Below are 23,083 nucleotides of genomic sequence, written 5' to 3' on the forward strand. Positions count from 1 at the left end.
AAGTTTAAAGACCGCAAACGGTTATGGAGTATAGACCAATAGCTCTATGCAATGTCTACTACAAGATTATCTCAAAAATTTTGACGAGAAGACTCCAACCACTGCTCTTGACAATCATCTCGGAGAACCAGTCGGCATTTGTTCCAGGGAGAGCTATATCCGATAACGTTTTGATCACGCACGAGGTGCTCCATTACCTAAAGACGTCGGAGGCAGAGGTTAGATGTGCCATGGCAGTCAAAACCGACATGAGCAAGGCTTATGATCGCCTTGAATGGGAATTCATTGCACTAGTGCTACGTAGGATGGGGTTCCATCCGAAGTGGATTACATTGATCATGGAATGTATTACCACTGTTACATACTCCTTTCTCATCAACGGCTCGCCTAGAGGAAGGATTCAACCGAGTAGAGGAATCCGCCAAGGAGACCCCCTTTCACCATACATATTCATTTTGTGTAGTGAAGTCCTCTCGGGATTATGTAACAAAGCACAAGCCGATGGATCTCTGAAAGGAATCAAAGTCGCTAGGGGTTGCCCGCGGGTGAACCACTTTTTGTTCGTGGATGATACAATGTTCTTCGTTGACGCATCCAAGGAAGGCAGCAAAACCCTTAAGCGCCTCCTCACCCGATATGAAGAAGCTTCCGGCCAAGCAAACAACACTGAAAAGTCATCTATTTCCTTCTCGAAACGAACTTCAGATCAAGTTAAAGCATCAGCAAAGTCCTCGCTTCAAATTCAAAATGAAGGCGGGGTTGGTAAGTACCTAGGACTTCCCAAACACTTCGGACGTAGGAAAAAGGACATGTTTGCATCGATCGTCGACAAGATCAAACAGAAGGCAAAGAGTTGGAAGAACAGATTCCTCTCCACGGCCGGGAAACTAGTCATGCTAAAGAGTGTACTCAACGCCATGCCCTCTCACTCCATGACCTGCTTTAAGCTTCCGGTGTCGTTATGCAAGAGAATCCAATCTGCAGTCACAAGGTTTTGGTGGGATTCTAACTCTGAAACTAGGAAGATGGCATGGGTGTCTTGGGATGATCTGTCACAAACGAAGTCAAACGGGGGACTCGGCTTTAGAGACTTCCTCCGTTTCAACGATGCTTTCCTTGCAAAACTAAGATGGAGATTACTTCACCACCCAGACTGCCTCCTTGCTAGGATACTGTTCGGGAAATACTGCCAAGACGAAGTCTTCCTACACTGTTCGGACAGAACGGCTGAATCACATGGATGGCGTGGGGTCTTACTGGGAAGAGATCTCCTACTCCGCAACATGGGATGGACTGTCGGCGATGGCAAGCAGATCAAAGCGTGGAGCGACCCCTGGCTTAGCACGTCATGTCAAGCCAGGCCTATGGGACATCCCATGGAGAGACATATCGATATAACAGTTGAAGAACTCTTCCATGACGGGACCACCGAGTGGAACCAGGAAGTCATACAACTCATATTTCCTTTCGAGGCGGAGACAATCCTCACCATAAAACCAAGTATTCTAGGGGCTCCTGACAAGCTCTTCTGGGTCCATACGCGGGATGGAGAGTACACAACAAAATCTGGATATGTTGCAGCAGTGGCATACAAAAATGAGCAGGATGAAAGACCGCAAATGGCGCACCTCATAGACTGGAACAAAGGCGTTTGGAACCTGAAGACGGCTCCTAAGATTCAACTCTTGGTCTGGAAAGCCTTGCGTGGAGCTTTACCAGTCGGCGAAAAGCTTCTTGCTAGACAAATAAATGTTGACCCTATGTGTAAGAGATGTGGGAAGCTTGAATCTATCAATCATCTCCTCTTTCAATGTGAATTTGCCGAGACTGTTTGGAACTCAGCTCCGTTCGCTCACCGGATTGATAGGAGACAATTGCTAGATCTGGAAAACGACTGGATGAGACTGATAGAGAACCCTTGTCTACCACCGGTAGGTATTGTCTCTGGACAACTAGCTCCATGGATCGTTTGGAACCTGTGGACAGCTCGCAACAAGATGATCTTCAATGATAAAGGCTTCACTGCAGAAGAAGTAGTGACACAGGCGGTGGCAGCTGCAAGAGAATGGCTTAACGCACAGAATAAGGAGGAGAAGCGAGTGACACACCCAAAACCAAGTAGGACGGCTTTAGCTTGGGAAGTTGTGGTACAAACAGATGCGGCGTGGAACGCTACAAGCAAGAGTGCAGGGCTAGGCTGGAGCGTGAAGAACATTGGAAGAAACTCGGAATTCCAAGCTACAGCTGAGCTAGTTGTTTCACCATTGGTGGCTGAAGGTTTAGCTATGAGGAATGCAGTGAAAATGTGCAAAGAGCTGGGACTCCGGCATATCAGATACGAGTCAGACTCATCTCAACTCATCAAGGCTTTGAACTCGAAGACAGAACCTCCAGAGATTTATGGGATCGTCTCTGACATTAGGATCGAATGTATGGATTTCGAGACCTCTTATTTTGTTTGGATTCCTCGTGAAAGGAATGTTGTTGCTGACCGTTTGGCCAAGCAGGCTCTAAGCCGTGTTTCAAGTGGTTTTACCACGCTACTCTGATGATTTAATGAAGTTGCGTTCCAAAAAAAAAATGTTATGCAGCTAATAGCAAACTATTGACGTCAGAACTAACATTAAAATCACTTTTGTCCGGCAACTAATACAACCAAAAATTACAGCTTAATCTTCTCGAAATTAATTTAAGGAAAGCAGATCGAGCAAAGAGAACACAACCTTATTGCTCGAGTCACAGCCATCACCAGAATAAGCTTCTCACCTCTCCATTTCAACGAGTTTCACGTCCTTTGGAGCTCCAACTTTAGCAGAGCTATGTCCAATTGGTTCCAACTTCTTGAAAGCATTTGGTTTCACAAAAAGCAAGCTGATTTTGATCAAGAACAGTCTTACATAGTCCAAAGAAACATACCCTTAATCTAGTGAGTTCTCGAAGAAGAGTACCCCATCCCCAAAACCAACATAAGATAATTTTGAAGAGAATACCGACAAGATAAGTCACAAAGCCAAAGCACTTTGGCCTCCTATGATCAAAGAATCAATCATTCAACAAAAAAAAAAACTAACTGAAAGAGGAAGGTGAGCTTTTATTAGTCTACCTTAACACTAAGCACCGAGTTCAACCAAAAAAAAGTCTAAGCACCGACAAAGCTAGTTCCGGCCAGTAAGACCACTCTTGATACTAAGTTCTGGTCTTCCTCTCCGACACCAGTGTACATAATCCCGCTCTAAATGTTACTGTCAGATTTTTGTGCTCCCAATAACAAAATCGATGTGTTATTACTATGATTAAATGAAACAAAGGTGATCAAATCGAATAGAGTCGATATTTTCTTTTTACTTCAATCGTATGTGAAATAGATAGAAAATTTAAGATTGCATTAGGGTGTTAGTGATTTAGAAGGAGGATGACGAGAATGTGTATTCTCTCACATTGTCAATCAGTTTAAACCCCCTCCCCCCACTTGTTTCGGATAAAAAATGGTCTTTACAAACATTTTTGTAATCCGTAATCACCACGCAATTCATTAGGTAGACTTTCCCAACTACGTCGCCATATTTATTAAAATTGAAAAAATATCTCGACCATTAAATGTTTAAAGTTAATTTTCTTCATAGTTCGTATGTTGTATTATTTTTGGTTAGTCATTTTCAACATAAATGTGAAGATTTTTTTTTTCTGAACAAGCGTGTTGTAGACCGTTAAAACAGGTTTCAAAGCATAGACAGTTAGCACATGATGGACCACAAAACACGTGAGCAATGTAGGACCAAAACAAAAAATGAAGCGGACATGTGTTTGAAGTGTTTACGAACCAATCGCAAAGTTGTATGAGAAATAATCTAAGAAAAGATTCGTGAATGAATTAAAGTTTGCACTTACAGTGAATTAGCTCCAAGTTAGATTATCCAGATAAAATTTAGGTTCATGGAGAATTTAGTTCCTAATTAGTTTATCTTAAAAACTCATATCACTAAAATATCATAATTCAAAAAATTGTGTTTAATTTACATGTTTGCCAATTAACTGTATTTGCTTTTTTTCCTCGTACATTTGAAAATATTTTTTTGTTTCTTTTACTTTTACATTTTATATTTGTTTTCTCTTGCATTTACAAATAACATATCAGAGTAGATTCAACATTTAATCTTGTTTCTAGTAGATCAAATGTGAAAACCAAAACTTAGTTAAGAAAGTAAGACACAGTACTTTTAAATCGGAATTGATGTACTTATATCTGGGCCTACTTATATCAAGAAGATAATTAGTAATTAAATGGTTTGATTAGAACTAATCAAAAAAATTTGCTATCTCCGTTCACCTAATCACCTTGTTAAGGTAAATCCCTCACATATTTCATCTAGTGCCTAGGTATGGCATTCGGTACCGATCGGTATTTCAGATTTCAGGTATTTTGAAACTTAGGAAATTGATACCGTTTGAGTATTTTAAAATTCCGGATCGGATATGGTTCAGTACTTCTCGGATCCGGCTCAGATCGGTTATATCTGAAATATCCAAAACTTCAAAATTTTATCGAATCTATCCGAAACATCCGACTCTAAAGCATTAACCTTATTCAAATCAAAATGGACAACTCTTAATAATCTTAAAGACACCAAATCAAACGAAACCAATTCATCTTAACACAATAACATCCAAAGTTGGTAATATTAATCAAGGGAAATTGGAAGTAGGAATAACATTTAGGGTTAGAAAGTTACTTTACTAATCGATATGTCTGATTTATTCAAATTCTTGTTTGGATCCCGAATATAATCTGGATCGATCCGGTACCTAATATATTTTGCAACTCCTATCCAATCAGTATTTTCGTATATCTGAATCCATCTCAAAATCCAATTTTCGTATACTGCTTTGGATCCTCGGATCCGGAAAATATGCTCAAGCCTATAATGCCCGCTGGACTAACTTCCTTAAGTGCTCACAGATATTTCTACTAATACCACATGTTTTGACTTTTATCTCTCTTTTTGCCATTTTGGTGCACCTTCATTATTTCATTAATTTAGTTTTCTATTGAAAAAGTTGATGATCGACTTGATTAGTTTTAATCTATTCTATTAATACTGAAGTACAAAACAATATTTACCTATTTTAAAATAATTTTTTTACATATTTTTCATTTTTTAAAAACTAATTTTAACCACTTCATTTACGGTCTTTTCGAAATAATTCGACAACATTTATTACAGAAGTGTGAAACATAATTTACATATTTTAAATATTTTATTACATTTTCACATTTTATTTATTTATTCTTACTAACTACTTCATTAATTATTTTTACGTTATGACATCCATTTATTTTACGTATTATGACAATAATTCAAACCAGGTAACAAAAAAATTGTTTAAAGAATCAGTTAGACATGAATATTCAGATATTCGATAAGGTATAGATCGATTCTTTCGGTTATCAGATTTTTGGGTTTTGAAATTAGCTCAGTTTGTGTATTATAAATATATGTGTGGTGTTCGAGTCGAGTCGGTCCTCTCCAGGATGGATTTGGTTTTATTGTGTAAAAATCTAAAAAAACAATTTATAAAATAAAAAATAAAACTCAATAGCCGCGTCCGCTAGTTTGTTTCTTATAAAGGAAATCGCGAGATGGCAAAAAAAAAAGGAAACCGCGCAGGGTACGTGTTCTATTCGTAGCCTCGCTTAAAGTTATTTCAGATCTTTCAGCCCCATTCACTATCTTCGAACAACAAAAGTACTGATTTGTTTAATACTCTCTTTTTTAAAAGATTTGTTCAATATACTCTAAATTATTTAATACTAAGAAAATTAAATGGAAGGGTCATAAACTATTTTATTTGTTCAAACTTCAAAGACAGTGTTTTGTTTAAGCTTTCAATAATGACATGTGGTTGCTTTTGTTACAAGTCTCCACCCCACAACCACATTCAATCATCATTCACATTTTTTGCTCATTCAACTGCTATAGTGTTTTTATGAATCCACAACAACTTTAAAAAGTTAAAAACATATTATGGTTTTCGAAAGAGTCAAACGGCTAACAACCACAAAGAATCTGAAAATTAGGTAAATACACATGTGACAAGTTGTGTGTCTATGAACAAAGATACCATAGTGTGAGATTTAGGGTATTGAGTTAATTATGAGATAAATCGTGTATATGAGATAAACTTTCTCTTTTCGAAAAGGCTAGTTTTATCAAAACTTCGAAATTTATGGTTTTCTTTCTTTTGAACCCCCCCCCCCCACCCCCCAAAACCCCAAATATCTATAGTAAACTAATTTGAGGTAAAAACCAAATTTCTTTAATACTCTCTTTTTAAAAGATTTGTTCAACATACTCTAAATTATTTAATACTACGAAAATTAAATGGAAGGCTCATAAACTATTTTATTTGTTCAAACTTCAAAGACAGTGTTTTGTTTAAGCTTTCAATAATGACATGTGGTTGCTTTTGTTACAAGTCTCCACCCCACAACCACATTCAATCATCATTCACATTTTTTGCTCATTCAAATGCTATAGTGTTTTTATGAATCTACAACAACTTTAAAAAGTTAAAAACATATTATGGTTTTCGAAAGAGTCAATCGGCTAAAAACCACAAAGAATCTGAAAATTAGGTAAATATACAGGATGTGACAAGTTGTGTGTCTATGAACAAAGATACCATAGTGTGAGATTTAGGGTATTGAGTTAATTATGAGATAAATCGTGTATATGAGATACACTTTCTCTTTTCGAAAAGGCTAGTTTTATCAAAACTTCGAAATTTATGGTTTTCTTTCTTTTGAAGAAGTTTTCATAATATTTCATTCAGTTGTAAAATTGTTATCACTCCCCCCCCCCCCCCCCCCCCCAAATATCTATAATAAACTAATTTGAGGTAAAAACCAAAATTTGAAAACTAAATCGAAGAAATAGAATCAACATAAAAAAATAATTGAATGAGAACTTTACACACTTTGTGCAAGCTTGTCAAACATTGTATTCTTTACTCTTTATATATGTTAATTGAAAAATTAGAAAATAATTTTACATCAGAAAATGTAAATTCTTTATTTGCTATACATTATTGTAATTGTAGGTAAATTAAAATATTAAAAATTTCATGACAAACTTTGTAAGAAAACATGTTAAATAAAGTTTCAAAAGTAAAAACATTTTATATTTTAATGGAACATATTTCTTATATTATATAAAAAATTCAAAATTTAAGATCTAAAAGTCGAACTTAGTAAAAATCATAAGCTCTTAACATTTTATTTTGGAAATACTATTTTAAAAATAAAATCATTTAATGTTTTCTAACGTAACATCTTTTCTATTATATAAAAAATCAAATATTTAAAATCAAAAAGTTAAACTCAATAAAAATCATATTCTTTGTCATTGAATTTTGGTAACATGGATGCTAGATTTTTAGATTTAAAGATTCAAGTGATGAAATTTCATAGATATAAGTTTAGTCGAATATTTATCATCTACATAAAGCAAACATTTGATATTGTCACCTTAAATGTTGAAGATTCATTCGAAATTTTTGATTTTAGAAACCAAAATCACAACTAATCAAATTCAAAATATGAATCATAAAAAAAAACCTAAAATTTACAAAGAGAAGTAGAAGAATCACCTTTACTCATATCTTCTTTCTTCCACGTTTTTCTCCTTCTTTATCTTCCTCAAATAACTCGGATTCACCTATCATCAACATGAAAATATAACCCACTGAGTAAACAAAACATCTTAAGCAAACCAAGTTACTAAAATTCTTAAACTTACTAATCTTCTTAAGCAAACCAGTTTCTTGCAAAATTGAGAGCTTGTACATTTGATGAAATGAAGATGACGACTCTTATAGTTGTTAGTACATGATTTCCAACGTTAATTGATGAGTCATAAGACAATGTTGTTACGAGACAAATCTTTAAAACATGGTATTGTATTTGCATTATATTAAGATGTCTAAACTTTAAAAGACAACCATATCCAAAACTAGTTCATCCAAATACACATCTAAAGCTGATTTTCATTTTCATGATTTTGAGAAAAATGCATAAAAGCTCTCCACTATAAAGAACATGAAGAGTCAAGTGACATACCGTAGTTTTGAAGCAGTAAGAAGTCGATGAAAAAGATCAAATTATTTTTTTTGTGAAGGGTGAAGAACAAGGCTACAAAACACGAAGTTTTGATGTGTGAAAATGAAGATTGATTTCCCCCAAATAGATTTGATATGAGTTTTAATTAGTTTTTTGGACCGACCACTGATCACGGATTCTAACCCATTTTTGTCAGAAGCCGAAATTAGGCTTAGTCCATTTGGAGTCGCTTCTCCTAAATGATGAGTATGTGTATAATCGGCCTATTACATCAACTCACTTTACAGCAGTAATAGCGTCAAACTTCAAAGATTTTTCTACCTCTTGGTCATTTAAGTGTGATGTTTGCTTATATTTGTTGTTTTTTTTCCCGGTTAAATGAAATCACAGCAATTCTCTTAGTTGGATTGGTTTTGTTATCATATGTTGTGAACATTTTTTCTGAAGAATAAGCTTCTTAGATTGACCAAAAAAGGTAAAATGCAATTTCTCTTCATACGACCATATAAACATATAGAATTATTCTTTATTCACCGACAAATAAGAATTAGTTATTTCATATTCAATATCTTAAAAAAAAATATTGTCAATTTATATCCTGATCTTAAAATAAAATAAAAAAGTAAAAATAAATAAAAAATAATACAAGTTGCAAAAAAGAATTTTTTAAAAATATTTTTAAAGCCGTCAGCAAAACACTAAACTCTAAACTTTGGGTAAACCATAAACTCTTGGATAAATCCTAAACCCTAAATCAAAAACAATAAACACTAAATGTTAAAACACTAAACTCTTAATCCTAACATTTTCCCTTGGGTTTAGTGTTTTTAAGATTTAGTGTTTAGTGTTTTTGATTTAGGGTTTAGAATTTATCCAAGATTTTATGTATGGTTTACCCAAGGGTTTACGGTTTACCCAAGGGTTTACGGTTTACCCCATGTTTTAAGGTTTAAGATTTATGATTTAGGGGTTAATGTTTTGCTGACAGCCTTAAAAATATTTTTAAAAAATTCTTATCTTTTTTCTGCGACTAGTACTATTTTTTATTTATTATTTATTCATTTTATTTTTTTAATTTTAAAATCATGATATAAATTGACAATATTTTATTTTATCTTTTAAAAGATACTGAATATAAAATAAATTATTTGAATCCAAAAGTATCTGGAACAAATATTGTATTTATGTGTAGACAGCTACCATCATCCAACAGAAAAAAAAAGAATGCTCTTAAGATTTCCCCACGGATATTCTCTCTCTCCTCCAAGAACAAATGTATAAATAGACAAACAAAGTGATCCAAACAGACAAGACACATTTTACACAAGTTAAGCTTTTCTTATGTCAAACAGTAGTGATTCTCCGACCACGGGGAATAAACAAACGTTTAATGTACCTTCAATCGCATTGCCTTCAAAATCTTCTGATCAGTCTCTCCAAACATCTCCAGGCTCATCTTCTTCCCCATCGCCGACGCCAAGACCTTCTCTCGTCGCAGACGGATCTCCGGCGAGAATAACGGCGACTAGAACATCCGGCCGGCACTCATTTTTCAGAGGAATCCGGCTACGGAACGGTAAATGGGTATCGGAGATTCGAGAGCCGCGTAAAACGACGCGAATATGGCTCGGGACTTATCCGGTGCCGGAGATGGCAGCTGCCGCTTACGACGTGGCGTCGCTAGCTCTGAAAGGCTCAGAGTCAGTTTTGAATTTTCCCGGTTTGGTTTTGAGTTATGTGGCTCCGGCTTCGAACTCTGCCAAGGATATAAGAGCTGCTGCCGCGAGAGCCGCAGAGATGAAGCAACCCGGAAAGGAGGAGGAGGAAGAAGAAGCGTTGTATTCTTCGTTGGAGTTTATGGACGAGGAAGCGATGTTGAATATGCCGAGTTTGTTTACGGAGATGGCGGAAGGGATGCTGATGAGTCCACCAAGAATGACGGATCTATGGATGGATGATTCGCAGGAGAATCATGAAGGAGATAGTCTCTGGAGTTACAAATGATTCCATCCTACGTTTTCTTTGTCTGGTCAAATGAGTTTTTCTTTGTTTTGTTTTTGGGTAGACAAAAGACAGGAACCCAAAAATCGGAATCAAACCGATCTGAATAGAATTAAACCAAACTGAATCCGAAGAAATATCCGCATAGGTTTTGTTTTATGATATCTAAAATTCAAGTTTTTGGGTTTTACCTGAACTTGAATAAAATCCAATAAAAAATATTCAACTCCGAATAATTATCTAAAATATTTTTAAATTTCAAAAATACACAAAATAGTGATTTATTATATGAATAAATAGTTCAAATACTTATTTAATGTAGATTTTTGGTATTTGATCAAATATTTAGATTTTTATGTTTTGACTAAAATTAATTTTGAGCGGATACTTGTAATTTGTTTTATACAACTTATCCAGCCAAACCCAAATCATTCCCTACAATTTATTTCACTAAACCATGCAAATCCCTAAATCCCAGCAAAATGTCTAAACCAGCTGATCAGACTAAATTGCAATAAATAAAGTCTTTACCAAGACCTTCTGGCTCCACCGGAGGCTCTTAAACAAAAAAAACTTTGAAATCGAACGCAAGGAAAAGGATAAACTTGTGTACGTCAGTATATCCGCATATCAGTCGTCTTCCTCAACATCCAAACTTGCTCAGAAACACCATCTCTAACAACTCTCTCCGCAAATTCGAGGTCCCAATGAGTTTATTCTGCAATTCAATTGACACCCTTTATCCAAAACCTTACCTTCCCCACAAACCTCACTTCTTTTCCCTCTCCGATGCAAAACTCCGAAACCTTAGCTTCGCCGGATTCCCTCATCTCCGGATCAAATCATGCCTCAAATCAGCTTCTTCCTCCGAAATCGACATGGTGAGGAACAAAGAAGGAGTCTTCGCCCCAAAGGAGAAGAAAGTAGTCGTCTTGTGGGACCTCGACAACAAACCGCCCCGCGGCCCGCCTTACGAGGCCGCGACGGAGCTCCGGCGAGTCGCGGAGAAGCTCGGCCGAGTCGTCGAGATCTCCGCGTACGCGAACCGCCACGCTTTCATCCACTTACCTCACTGGGTCGTCGAGGAGCGGCGATCCAGGAGGAGCCTCGACTTCGCGGAGAGGAAAGGCGAAGTGATCCCGTCGGAGCCGTACATCTGCGGCGTCTGCGGACGGAAGTGCAGAACGAATCTCGACCTGAAGAAGCATTTCAAGCAGCTTCACGAGCGGGAGAGGCAGAAGAAGGTGAACCGCATGAGGTCTTTGAAGGGGAAGAAGCGTCAGAAGTTTAAGGAGCGTTACGTCTCCGGGAACGAGAAGTACAACGACGCGGCGAGGAGGCTGCTCACGCCGAAAGTCGGGTACGGGCTCGAGGCCGAGCTGAGGAGAGCGGGGGTTTACGTGAAGACGGTGGAGGATAAGCCGCAGGCGGCGGATTGGGCGGTGAAGAGGCAGATGCAGCATTCGATGACGCGTGGGATTGACTGGTTGGTTTTGGTGTCGGACGATAAGGACTTTTCGGATATGTTGAGGAAGGCGAGGGAGGCTGATCTCGGGACGGTTGTGGTGAGTGATAGGGACGGTGTGTTGGGGCGGCAGGCTGACTTGTGGGTGCCTTGGATGGGGGTGGAGAATGGGGAGTTTGGGGAGAAGGATTTGGTGCCGGAGAAGAGACGGCGGTTTGATGACGAGGATGAGTTGTTTTCGTTGGCGTATGATGAGGATGAGAGGGAGGAGATGAGGGTGGAGAGCGATGGGTTTGGGAGGTTTAGTGTGTCTGCGTTTTCGGAAGATGAATGGGTGGACGATGAGGGGGATTTTGCGTTGAGTGATAGTGATGATGATAGTGACGATGAGCTCGGCTTCTGAGTTGTAGTTGTAAATGTTTCGATCGGTTTAGGACATGAACCGGGAATTTGAGTTGAAAAGAAGCTCTGGTTGATGTGTCATTTTTTTTTGGAGCAGTATACTCTGAGATCAAGAGTAGAACCAATCTTTTGCGTAAGCAGAAAAGCAATGAGAATTCAAGTTAACATTGTCGAATGATCTGCTGTATCATACATTGTATGAGACTAATGGTATAAAGCTAAGTGACACTCTTATCACAACTCAAGCGGTGAACAATCAGAGATTACAACTCATGTCCATAATGATTTGGTAAAAAAAAGTCATAATACTGCAAAGCTTGTCTCGTTTGTTTCTGGCGGCTTTGCTACTGGTTATTTGCAACTCAGGACACCATCACTGGACAAGTTTGGGGTTTCTTTTGAGTATTGCCAAATACAACATTTCATTTGAGTGGATGCAAAGCTTTCGCACAAGTCTCCAAAACTGTCTACAAATAGTTCATAACATTTTGTTCATCGGTTTAATCGGTTTGATTTTTTCTAAAGTTTTGATTCCATAAATTAACCAGTTCACCTAAAGACATAACAAAAAGAATATTTTAATTCGAAATAAAACAAGTCCAATAATGTCTTAGCTCAATTTAAAATTGGATTGAATTATACCGACTTTAACCGAAAACCGGACAAACAATAAAGTAAATCTGTAAAAAGGAAACTTCACAAGGGATAAAATAGTAACTAAATAAATCGACGTCAAGCTGACGCGACTGCTGTCTCATTCTCTCTCTCTGCTACTTCTGTCCGCTCCAAAGAAAAGATCCGAAGCTTATAAACACAAATCCACTTTCAGTTTCTCTTCAATTTTTTTCTCAATAAAAAAAAAAACCCTAGCTTCGATTCAATTCGTGATCGGACGTTAATCGCAATCGAGAGAGTGAGACTCTAGGGCCCATGGATTTCGATTCGAACGGAGGAAACAAGCGAGTCTTCAACCGACTCGGCGGGCCAACTCGCCCCTCGCCGCAGCAAACCAACACGCGTCAGCAAGTCTGCTTCCACTGGCGAGCGGGACGGTGCTACCGAAACCCTTGCCAGTTCCTCCACCGGGAGCTACCTGCTGGCCCCGTTCCGAATCACGCGAACAAAAGGGCCCCCGACGAGTCCGGGTTCGCGGGCCCGAGTCACCGGAGAGGACCCGGGTTCAACGGGAGCCACTCTAGTAATAGTAGTAATACATGGGGGAGGTTCGGCGGGAACAGCAGGGCGGTTGTGACGAAGACGGAGAAGGTCTGCAGGTATTGGGTGGATGGGAGCTGTAGTCACGGAGATAAGTGTAGGTTCTTGCATTGCTGGAGCAGAGGAGATGGGTTCTCGTTGCTGACTCAGCTTGATGGGCATGAGAAGCTTGTGAGTGGGATCGCTTTGCCGTCTGGATCTGATAAGCTTTACACTGGGAGTAAAGATGGGACCATTCGTGTCTGGGATTGTGCTTCTGGACAGGTTCTTGTTTTGTTTGAGGATTGGTTATCATTGTTTGTTTTGGTTTAGATGCAGTAGAGTGACTCAAGAGGATGTAATTTGTATAAGTAAGAGTAATGAGGATGGTGTGAGAACCTTTATTGGTGGAAACTGATGTCTTAGTTGTTTTAATTTAGGAAATTTATTGTGTAACTTTTGTTAAGCCTTCCTTAGTGGCTATTGATCTTTTTTATAGCTTTTGTTTTTTTACTTTGGATTAGTAGTGTACATGAGGAACTCAATCTTGGTGGGGAAGTTGGCTGTGTGATTAGTCAAATTTATTCACTAGGAAACAAAGTGTCTAATTGTTTAATTCCTTAAGCTAATGGATGTTATTTTGTCCTCTCTTACTAGAAAAACAAAGCGTCTAATTGTTTGTAAAGATCTCTTTTTCAGAAGCATATTTGTATTTGAGGAATGCATTTTTGATACTGTGAGAGACTGTTTTAAGTTTACTTACCATGGCTAATATTGTTTTCTCTTTGGATCAGTGTACAAGCGTACTCAATCTTGGTGCGGAAGTTGGTTGTGTGATTGCTGAAGGCCCATGGCTATTGGTTGGCATGCCAAATCTAGTGAGGGTAAGTTCTGACTATGATTGCTCTTAGCCTTTTATTTCCTAGACTGTTACAATATCAAGGAACCTTATTGTTCTGTGCTTATTGAGTTATAGTATTGTTGTTGCTACAGGCTTGGAATATGGAAACCAACACAGACCAGAGTCTCAGTGGACCTGTTGGCCAAGTGTATTCTCTTGTTGTGGGTTCTGATCTACTCTTTGCAGGCACACATGTAAACTTCCAAGCTTTTTTGCTTTGCTATAAACATATCAGCTTTTGGTGAGATAAGTCTTAACTTCTTTGCTTTCTCTGCAGGACGGTTCTATATTGGCATGGAGATATAATGCTGCCACCAACTGCTTTGAACCGGCGGCGTCACTGATGGGCCACACAGTGGCAGTTGTTACCTTATATGTGGGAGCTAACCGGCTCTATTCAGGGTCCATGGACAAATCCATAAAAGTAAGTAATAGTATCGTCTTTCATGCTTGAGTTGAGAACTCTCTTTCTTATTGTTTTGGTTTATGTGTGTTTTGTAGGTTTGGAGCCTTGAGAATCTTCAGTGTATACAAACACTCACGGATCATACATCAGTTGTGATGTCTCTCATTTGCTGGGATCAGTTTCTTTTGTCTTGCTCATTGGACAACACTGTCAAGGTTAGATTCATTGTTATACTATCTATCAGATCATCTTGTGAAAGTTTTTATTTGACGTTTTTTTCTTTTTTCGGCTATAGATATGGGCTGCAGTTGAAGGAGGCAACTTGGAAGTTACGTACACTCACAAAGAAGAAAATGTATAAACGTGTTATCCTCTCTTTTGGTCCTAATCTTATATTAACAACTTCTGTTAATGTCCTAATTGATGGATGCAGGGAGTGCTAGCTTTATGTGGTGTACATGATGCAGAAGCCAAGCCGGTTTTGTTGTGCTCCTGCAACGACACCACCTTGCGTCTCTACGACTTACCATCGTAAGTCTTGCAACACTTATTTGTTTTCCGAATCTCTTCTGTTTTCTGAAGCTTAGGTTCATTTGTTAGATTTACGGAGAGGGGCAAAATCTTTGCAAAGCAAGAGATAAGGTCAATCCAGATAGGTCCAGGTGGCATATTTTTCACCGGTGATGGAACCGGTCAAGTTAAAGTATGGAAGTGGTCCACTGCACCAGCCGCAGCAGCTATGTCTTGAGGAAGTTAGCAAAAACCTTGTCAAGAGTTAATTTCTACGATGTTCTTGTACCATTATATATTGAGTTGTTTTCTCTCTTTCTTATTGATGGCGTCCTCCTAGTAAAAGGCCATGGTCTGATGAGATTGTGTCATTTTAGGAGTTTTAAGGCAAAAGTGGGAGAGTTTTGGTCTTGTAACACATGGATTTGTATGGTCACATTGTCATAATAAAGGATTGATCTATCCAAGAAAGTGTAGAAACCTTTAAGCTTGTTGTCACTTTGACAATCCCATATGCGACATGCTGTTTAGCTACGGTTAAACGGTTATCATCAACATCCACAATAACTATTCTAGGCACACCGAAAGCTCGAGCAGCCAACATAGTGACAAGACCAATAGGTCCAGCTCCCATTACTAATACATTTGTTTCAGGACCAACCTCAGCTCGGCGACAAGCGTGTACACCAACACTTAGTGGCTCACACATTGCGCCTTCTTCCAAACTCACATTCTCAGACAACTTGAAGCATAGATCCGCAGGGTGAACCACTTGGTTGGCTAAAGAGCCATGAACCGGTGGGGTTGCAAAGAACTTCATCTCGGGACAAAGATTGTATCTCCCAGGTTCAAGAGCCACACGGTCACCGACCACTAGGTGTTTCACTTAAATTCTTCACCTACTTGTCAATGATCCCAGCACATACATGTCCAATCACCATCGGTACTTTCATTAGCAGCAGATTTACCAAGCATTCGTTTCATCTCTTCAGTTCTATCTTTTGCAATTTTATATGACAACATTACAGATCTTGCAATAACCAATTAACATATCCATGTGAGACTAAACACATGAAGCAATAAGAAACAAGTTTCTCACTGTATATTTACACAAAAAAAAGCCAATGACCAGTGCAGTTTTGAATATACTTAGCAAAAAAGTTTTGAATATCTGTTTTTTTAGTAATCAGCTCAATTTTTTCTTTTCTTTAAATACTTAATTTAAACCATGAAAACATCCTCAACTAACCTAAAGTTTATCATCCCATGTGAAAAGTTCTCCTAGATCCTACATCCATTACGCTTGACATAAGAAATTATAATCTCATAAAGATCAAAGTACCAAAGATCCAATCTTCATTAAAAATAATTACCAAGATCCTAAACTCTTTGTATGAAATGTAAGACCAATAAATAAGTGTTGGTGAACCATCAAAGCTTCCTCTCATAAAGATTACCTAAAAGAGGCTCAGCTTCATGATCTTAGTATATAAACCCCATCAAACCTTTACCCATTTGTTTGGCTCTGTTCTAAATAAAAAAGAATCACACATAATCTTTTCACCATAATGAGTTTTCAAATATTTTTGCTATTTCTCATAGTTCTCTTCGTAACCTTCATCTCCCATGCCTCGTGTTTTCCAGATCAAGGTACAGTATTTCATTGTTTCTTTACGTACACATCGCTCAATGCGTGACGATATGTTTTGTATTTTATTATTAAAACCTTTGTTTTTTTTTTTTGTTCCGTGAAGCTGGGTACTATAGTTTTACGAAAGATGCAAAACTCGCACCAATGTTCGCTCGCTTTGACTACATAATCGTCGGAGGAGGAACCTCCGGTTGCGCGCTAGCCGCAACGCTCTCTCAAAACGCTAGCGTTTTGGTTCTTGAGCGCGGCGGCTCGCCATACGAAAACCCGGCGGCGACGGATATAGGAAACTTCGCCACAACACTCTCAAACACATCACCCAAGTCATGGTCGCAGCTTTTCATCTCCGAAGACGGCGTTTACAACACACGCGCGCGTGTTCTAGGAGGAGGCTCGGTGCTAAACGCTGGATTCTACACACGTGCCGGGGATGACTACGTGAAGGAGGCTGAGTGGGAGGGGGGTGAAGTGGAAGCTGCTTACGAGTGGGTCGAGGAGAAAGTAACGTTTCAACCGCCGGTGATGGGATGGCAAACGGCGTTGAAAGATGGGCTTTTGGAGGCTGGAGAGTTTCCGTACAATGGTTTCACGTACGATCATATCAATGGGACCAAGATCGGCGGTACGATATTTGATCAAGCCGGTCATAGACATACTGCTGCTAATTTGTTGGAGTATGCTAATCCGGACACGCTTGCTGTCTATTTGCATGCTACAGTTCACAAGATCCTCTTCACAACCAAAGGTATTTGAATGATCTACATTTTTTCTCTCGTTCTATTTTTTAGTTTTAGGTTTGGGGTTGCCATAGTGTTAAGGAGGTATATTCAACTGATAGTTTGAGATGATTTTTTTTATTAAAATGACAAATCAAGGTTATTCAAACATGATTCTAATAATTTTTTTTGAAATCCAGTATTAATAAATATTCAAATCTCATAGTTCTTTTTAGGTGTAAAAATCAAATCTCATAGTTTTAGAAGAGATTTTATCGAGGTTTAACAAAACTTAAAATAAATTCTTAGTTCATCCAAATTCATCTAAAAACTCAACAAAAATCCAATTATTTTAACTTCTAGATTGAACACCCCATATATCTATAAAATATTTTCATAAGATATTTCTGACTAAAATGAAAAGTGAAGGAATTTCGGTTTGGTTTGGTTTCATTATACGAAATATTACGGTTTAGTTTTGGTTTTTATATATGTTCACCTCTACTTTTGAATATGAAATTATGTTTTGGACAGGAAGGCCAAGGCCAAAAGCATACGGAGTTATATTTCAAGACGCAAATGGAGTGTTACACAAGGCAGAGCTGGCGAAAACCGCAATGAACGAGGTGATTTTGTCAGCGGGTGCCATCGGCAGCCCACAGCTGCTGATGCTGAGCGGCGTGGGTCCTATGGCTCATCTTGCATCCCATGGGATTAAACCGATGGTCTTAGATCATCCAATGGTCGGACAGGGGATGGGAGATAATCCGATGAATGCCATCTTTATTCCCTCTCCTACCCCCGTGGAGGTTTCTCTAATACAAGTAGTTGGGATCACAAAATATGATAATTACATCGAAGGAGCAAGTGGCGTAATCTTCTCTTATAGTTGGACTCGTAATTACTTCAATGGTATTTTGAATTATCTCAACGAGGTATCGTATACTTCCTCTGGATTTAAATATAAGATGTTTAAGGTTTTACACACTTATTAAGAAATAATAAATACGTATTAAGAAATAATAAATACACTATTTTAAATGTTACTTTTTGATTATACTTCACCTTTCATAATTTTACTTTTTAATTTATGTTTAAATTTTAAAAATAAATTTATTAATTATATCTCAAAACACCATAAATTTGTATATAAGATAAAAATATAGAACATCTTACGCTCGAATCCGGAGGGAGTATATAAACATAATAAACGTTGTTACTACTTTATTATTTACTAATGGAATTTATTATTTGCTAATGGTTTTATTTTTTCATTGTCTAAGATGCAGGCAAGCCGTACTAATACATCTACAACACTCTCGACTCAATCCATCACAGATTTTTTCAAATCTGTACATCCGTTATTGAGTGCAACAACAAAAGCCGGGTTGATCCTCCAGAAAGTGGCTGGACCGGTCTCGAGAGGTCACTTGGAGCTTAGGAACACAAACCCAAATGATAATCCTTCAGTGAGATTTAACTACTACCAAGAGCCAGAGGATCTAAGGAAATGTGTTGAAGGGATTACTACAATTATTAAAGTGGTTAACTCCAATGCATTTTCAAAATTCAAGTACCCCGACGCGACTATACATGGCTTGCTCAATCTAATACTAAGCATTCCCACTAATCTAAGACCGAGACACGTAACCTCGGCGTTTGATTTAAGACAGTTTTGCATAGACACTGTGATGACTATTTGGCATTACCATGGAGGTTGCCAAGTTGGAAGAGTGGTAGACAAGAATTACAAAGTTTTAGGTATTGATGGTTTAAGGGTTATAGATGGATCAACATTTCTCAAGTCTCCGGGGACTAACCCTCAAGCTACGGTTATGATGCTTGGAAGGTAAATGCATAAATTTAATAAAGAATGACCCAAAACATTTCGCATCTAATTAAGAAATGATTGTTCTGATTGTTATTTGTAGGTATATGGGACAAAAGATTTCTCGAGAGAGGGAAGCTTTCCACAAAAAGGATGAAGAAGCATGAGCTATTACTTTCAAATAGTTATTGTGCATAGAATATGCTTTGATTACAAACTTGCCTATTACACTTCCAAAAGGAGGTTTGGAAAGTGAAGCATCTGCTATATGTAAAGGAGGATAATCCTTTGAGCATATTCGGTTGCTCTAATAGTTTTTTTGGTTATATAAACTGCGTAGAAGTTGTTACCACAAAATCTCAGGAGAAAATTGTTAGATGAAAGAAGTGAGTAAAAGGGAAATTCAACTTTGGCAAAGAAACTATTATCAGTGATACAACATGTTGCTCACAAGTTTGAAGTTTAGTCTTTGCCAAAGGAAAGTTGCCCTTTACTGTTCTATCTTTTGATTGTGTTCAGCGTAATTTGCAAAACATATTCCCTTATCCTTCTTCACATGGTACATGCTTCTACTTAATTTCTACTGCTTTTACTTCTTTTATTTGAATGCTTGTTTTATATATTTTGTGGAAAGGCACAACCAGTAATGTAAAAGTGGTTGGCACTAAAATTTAGATCTTGCATTGTATGAAACTGGTTGAAGTCACTAATGGTTCCTCTTAAACCGAAGAAGGCACCAACTTTACCCAACATTATAACTTCGCATCATATTAAGAAGATGATCACTAATCATCTTAGTTAAAAGCATAACTAGTAATTGACAACATCAATAAGACAATAGTCACTCTTTTAATTGGACAAACAAGAGTATATATATATATTGATCTCATCTTTAATGATCGGTTAGTCCCTTTTATCCCCGAAAGCATTTCTCTCTTGAAGAATCTTCTGCCCCATGTACCTACATAACACTCCAATAATCGTATATAATTTAAGTCTATAACATGTATTTATGGATCATTTAGGTTTTTGCATCTTACCTTCCGAGCATCATTACCGTGGCTTGAGGATTAGTCCCAGGAGACTTAAGAAAAGTGGATCCATCGATGACCCTCAACGCATCAATGCCTATAACTTTGTAATCCCTGTCGACCACTCTTCCAACTTGGCAGCCTCCATGGTAATGCCAAACAGACATCACGGTGTCGATGCAAAATTGCCTCAAGTTGAACACTGAAGTCACGTGCCTCGGCCTCAGATTGGTGGGAAGGCCCAGCATGAGATTGAGCAACTCGCGTCCGGTTGCATTCATGTACTTGTATTTGGAGAATGCATTCGAGTTTATCACTTCAATGATGGTTTTAAGTCCTTTAACACATTTCTCAAGATCTTCTGGCTCTTGGTAGTAGTTGAATGTCACAGAAGGATTATCATCTGGATTGGTATTCCTGAGTTCTAAGTAACCTCTAGACAACGGACCGTCGACTTTTTGGAAGATGACGCCATCAATTTCAATCAAATTCAATAGAATATCACTGGAGTTGAAAAAAAATGTGATTGATCGAGTGGAGAGCCTTGTCTGCACAATGCTTCATAAGTAAATAACATAGTCTCATGATTAATTAACAAAAAAATAAACCATCAATGTATTTATATCATACCTCAAAGAACAATCGTGTCAAGTTATAAGAGAGACTCAATCCACTAAAACCTTCAATGAAATTACCAAACTTGGTGATTCCAACGACCTGAGGGAGGGACAATTCTACAGGTTGAGGAGAGGGGACAATCACACTGTTCATGGGATTATCTCCCATCCCTTGTCCAACCATTGGGTGATCTATAACCACGGGGTTCACTCCTTGGGCCTCAAGATGAGCCCTAGGACCCACGCCGCTCAGCATCAATAGCTGAGGGCTGCCAAGTGCACCTGCCGACAAAATCACCTCGTTCATTGCGTTTTTAGCCAGCTCTACCTTGTGGAACACTCCATCCATGTCTTGATATATCACTCCGTACGCCTTAGGTCTTTGGTTTACTGCTCTTAATATGAGTTTTCATATATAAGGACCAAAGTATATAAAAGCTTGATTTTTTTTTTTTTGTAAATATATGAAATACCTTTTGTGGTGAAGAGGATTTTGTGCACAGTAGCGTGCAAGTAGACAGCAATATTGTCCGGATTAGCATACTCTAACAAATCCGCGGCCGAGTGTTTATGGCCAGCAGGGTCGAAGGTGGTACCGCCAATCTTCGTCCCTATAATATGTTTCAAGGTGAAACCGTTGTATGGTAACACACCAGCCTCCAAAAGCCCATCTTTTAACGCAGATTGCCATCCGGTTACTTGTGGCTCGAACACAAGTTTCCTCTCGACCCACTCGTAAGCAGCTTCCACTTCGTCCATCTCCCACTCAGCCTCCTCCACGTAGTACTCTTGTGCACGTGAGAAAAACCAGCGTTCAGAACCGAGTCACCTCCGAGGACGCGCGCACGTGTGTTGAACACGCCATCCTGGGAGATAAAAGGCTGCGACCACGAATTTGGTGTGATGTTTAAGAGAGTGTTGGCGAAGTTTTCGATGTCTGTGGCCCTCGGATTGTCGTAGGGAGAGCCACCGCGTTCAAGAACCAAAACGCTAGCGTTTTGAGAGAGCGTTGCAGCTAATGCACAACCCGAGGTTCCTCCTCCAATAACTATGTAGTCGAAGCGAGCATACGTTGGTTCTAATGTTGCATTTTTCATAAATCCGTAAAACCCTGTTTTTACAAAACCAATTTTCATTACATTTTTAGCAAATAAAATCATTACATTTTAAATTCGTACTAATAATAACCTAACAGCTTCAAATGTTACATGAATTCTCGATGTATAGGTGCTACATAGTTGGTTCATCATACATTGAATATGGATGATGCATGAAGCTAAGATGTTACCTTTATGGGAATAACTGGAGCCGTGCAATATGAAAATTATGAGGAGAACAAAAGGAAACATATGAAAACCCATTACAGTGTAAGATTATATTTGCTTTGTTCTAAATCTTGGGGAGACACAAACAAGACTACGCAATTTATACGCCTTATATACTAGCATGAAGTACGACTGTAGTCTGTATGACTGTCTGGTTAAATTTTATTACTTCCCCAGTTTATGGGTGTTTTCGTATAACCAAACGATTATGTACTGAATTAAGTATGCACTAAACTCCGGAATCTAAAGCCAACAATATTACTTTACATTCAATTTGAGTCATAATATAGTAATTTTAGTTTAAAAGGTAAATACTCTCGTTCCCAAAATAAATAACTTCACATTTTGTACAAGACAAAACATATTGCGTGAACGTGTGTTTTTCCTTTCGGGACTTGTACTATGTTTTCGTGTTTTTATTAATTTTTTTCTGTCTAGTTTTCTTTTCATTTGAAGTTATGTTTTCGTTTTCAGTTTAGCTAATTAAAATTGATAAGAATTTTGGCTTAAAGCTATAAGTAGCACATAAGAAGTTGATTATAATTCTTTGATTAATAATAGAGACGAACAAAAAAATTGGTGCATGGTTTCAGAATTTTCAGCGAATCTACGAAAACTTTAAATGTATTGATCAAGTATGAGAACTGAAATTCATTTCCAGTTCAAGGATCATAGGAATATTCTGTCCTTTTTAGATTTGATGATGTATTGAAAATCGTGTTAGCTTTCATTGCATAATTCTCCTCAATACTTAGAATTAGTCTCTTGATACACCTGGTACACGTTTAGCATAGAATAAAATTAATTTTTTTTTACAGTTGAGATATTCAAAATGAGTTTTTCAGATGGTGTAAGAAGTTAAATAATGTTTCCCAACAATAAGGGACTTGACATTTTACTGAAAAAACAATGAGGACTTA

The 23,083-nt window shown here is 37.9% G+C and overlaps 6 protein-coding genes and 1 pseudogene across 7 annotated transcripts; 5 read left to right on the forward strand and 2 right to left on the reverse strand.

Annotated features, from left to right (window-relative positions):
• The first annotated feature begins 23 nt into the window (after window positions 1-23).
• LOC111212078 lies at window positions 24-2,549 on the forward strand. The gene has a single exon (XM_022713491.1). The coding sequence runs from the start codon at window positions 24-26 to the stop codon at window positions 2,547-2,549; it is 2,526 nt and encodes an 841-aa protein (XP_022569212.1).
• Window positions 2,550-9,140: 6,591 nt separating this feature from the next.
• LOC111212088 (ethylene-responsive transcription factor ERF025-like) lies at window positions 9,141-10,243 on the forward strand. The gene has a single exon (XM_022713501.2). It carries the CDS (start codon window positions 9,458-9,460, stop codon window positions 10,118-10,120), a length of 663 nt encoding a protein of 220 aa, XP_022569222.1. The 5' UTR covers window positions 9,141-9,457; the 3' UTR covers window positions 10,121-10,243.
• A 372-nt stretch (window positions 10,244-10,615) lies between these two features.
• LOC111212087 lies at window positions 10,616-12,224 on the forward strand. The gene has a single exon (XM_022713500.2). It carries the CDS (start codon window positions 10,825-10,827, stop codon window positions 11,983-11,985), a length of 1,161 nt encoding a protein of 386 aa, XP_022569221.1. The 5' UTR covers window positions 10,616-10,824; the 3' UTR covers window positions 11,986-12,224.
• A 529-nt stretch (window positions 12,225-12,753) lies between these two features.
• On the forward strand, window positions 12,754-15,485 carry LOC111212086 (zinc finger CCCH domain-containing protein 63-like). The gene is made up of 8 exons (XM_022713499.2): window positions 12,754-13,463; window positions 13,973-14,062; window positions 14,172-14,273; window positions 14,357-14,503; window positions 14,581-14,700; window positions 14,781-14,840; window positions 14,919-15,016; window positions 15,086-15,485. Exons 1-8 carry the CDS (start codon window positions 12,915-12,917, stop codon window positions 15,231-15,233), a joined length of 1,314 nt encoding a protein of 437 aa, XP_022569220.1. The 5' UTR covers window positions 12,754-12,914; the 3' UTR covers window positions 15,234-15,485.
• LOC111212077 (sorbitol dehydrogenase-like) lies at window positions 15,429-15,979 on the reverse strand. Its single transcript, XM_022713490.1, has 2 exons — window positions 15,922-15,979; window positions 15,429-15,868 (listed from the first exon to the last, which is right to left on the reverse strand). Exons 1-2 carry the CDS (start codon window positions 15,977-15,979, stop codon window positions 15,429-15,431), a joined length of 498 nt encoding a protein of 165 aa, XP_022569211.1.
• Window positions 15,980-16,277: 298 nt separating this feature from the next.
• On the forward strand, window positions 16,278-19,745 carry LOC111212082 (protein HOTHEAD-like). Of its 2 annotated transcripts, none has more exons than XM_022713495.2 (5): window positions 16,278-16,645; window positions 16,750-17,391; window positions 17,897-18,297; window positions 18,646-19,211; window positions 19,294-19,745. In XM_022713495.2, the coding sequence occupies exons 1-5, from the start codon at window positions 16,564-16,566 to the stop codon at window positions 19,355-19,357; spliced, it is 1,755 nt and encodes a 584-aa protein (XP_022569216.1). In that variant the 5' UTR covers window positions 16,278-16,563; the 3' UTR covers window positions 19,358-19,745. The 2 variants fall into 2 exon arrangements, with proteins under 2 accessions (XP_022569216.1, XP_022569217.1); XM_022713496.2 differs by having other exon boundaries at window positions 18,652-19,211.
• A 157-nt stretch (window positions 19,746-19,902) lies between these two features.
• LOC111212083 lies at window positions 19,903-22,921 on the reverse strand (annotated as a pseudogene).
• Window positions 22,922-23,083: the final 162 nt, after the last annotated feature.

The sequence above is a fragment of the Brassica napus genome, chromosome C3 (assembly GCF_020379485.1).
Source record: "Brassica napus cultivar Da-Ae chromosome C3, Da-Ae, whole genome shotgun sequence".
Classification (NCBI taxonomy): Eukaryota; Viridiplantae; Streptophyta; class Magnoliopsida; order Brassicales; family Brassicaceae; genus Brassica; species Brassica napus.

Bases quoted from the DNA above. Each gene is read 5' to 3' on its own strand.
- LOC111212078 (XM_022713491.1), top strand. From the start codon at position 24: ATGGAGTATAGACCAATAGCTCTATGCAATGTCTACTACAAGATTATC.
- LOC111212088 (XM_022713501.2), top strand. From the start codon at position 9,458: ATGTCAAACAGTAGTGATTCTCCGACCACGGGGAATAAACAAACGTTT.
- LOC111212087 (XM_022713500.2), top strand. From the start codon at position 10,825: ATGAGTTTATTCTGCAATTCAATTGACACCCTTTATCCAAAACCTTAC.
- LOC111212086 (XM_022713499.2), top strand. From the start codon at position 12,915: ATGGATTTCGATTCGAACGGAGGAAACAAGCGAGTCTTCAACCGACTC. The intron at 14,701-14,780 runs GTTAGATTCATT...TTTCGGCTATAG, and splicing joins CATTGGACAACACTGTCAAG to ATATGGGCTGCAGTTGAAGG. The intron at 14,841-14,918 runs GTATAAACGTGT...TGATGGATGCAG, and splicing joins ACACTCACAAAGAAGAAAAT to GGAGTGCTAGCTTTATGTGG.
- LOC111212077 (XM_022713490.1), bottom strand. From the start codon at position 15,979: ATGAAACGAATGCTTGGTAAATCTGCTGCTAATGAAAGTACCGATGGT. The intron at 15,869-15,921 runs GTATGTGCTGGG...TGAAACACCTAG, and splicing joins TACCGATGGTGATTGGACAT to TGGTCGGTGACCGTGTGGCT.
- LOC111212082 (XM_022713495.2), top strand. From the start codon at position 16,564: ATGAGTTTTCAAATATTTTTGCTATTTCTCATAGTTCTCTTCGTAACC. The intron at 17,392-17,896 runs GTATTTGAATGA...TGTTTTGGACAG, and splicing joins GATCCTCTTCACAACCAAAG to GAAGGCCAAGGCCAAAAGCA. The intron at 19,212-19,293 runs GTAAATGCATAA...TGTTATTTGTAG, and splicing joins ACGGTTATGATGCTTGGAAG to GTATATGGGACAAAAGATTT.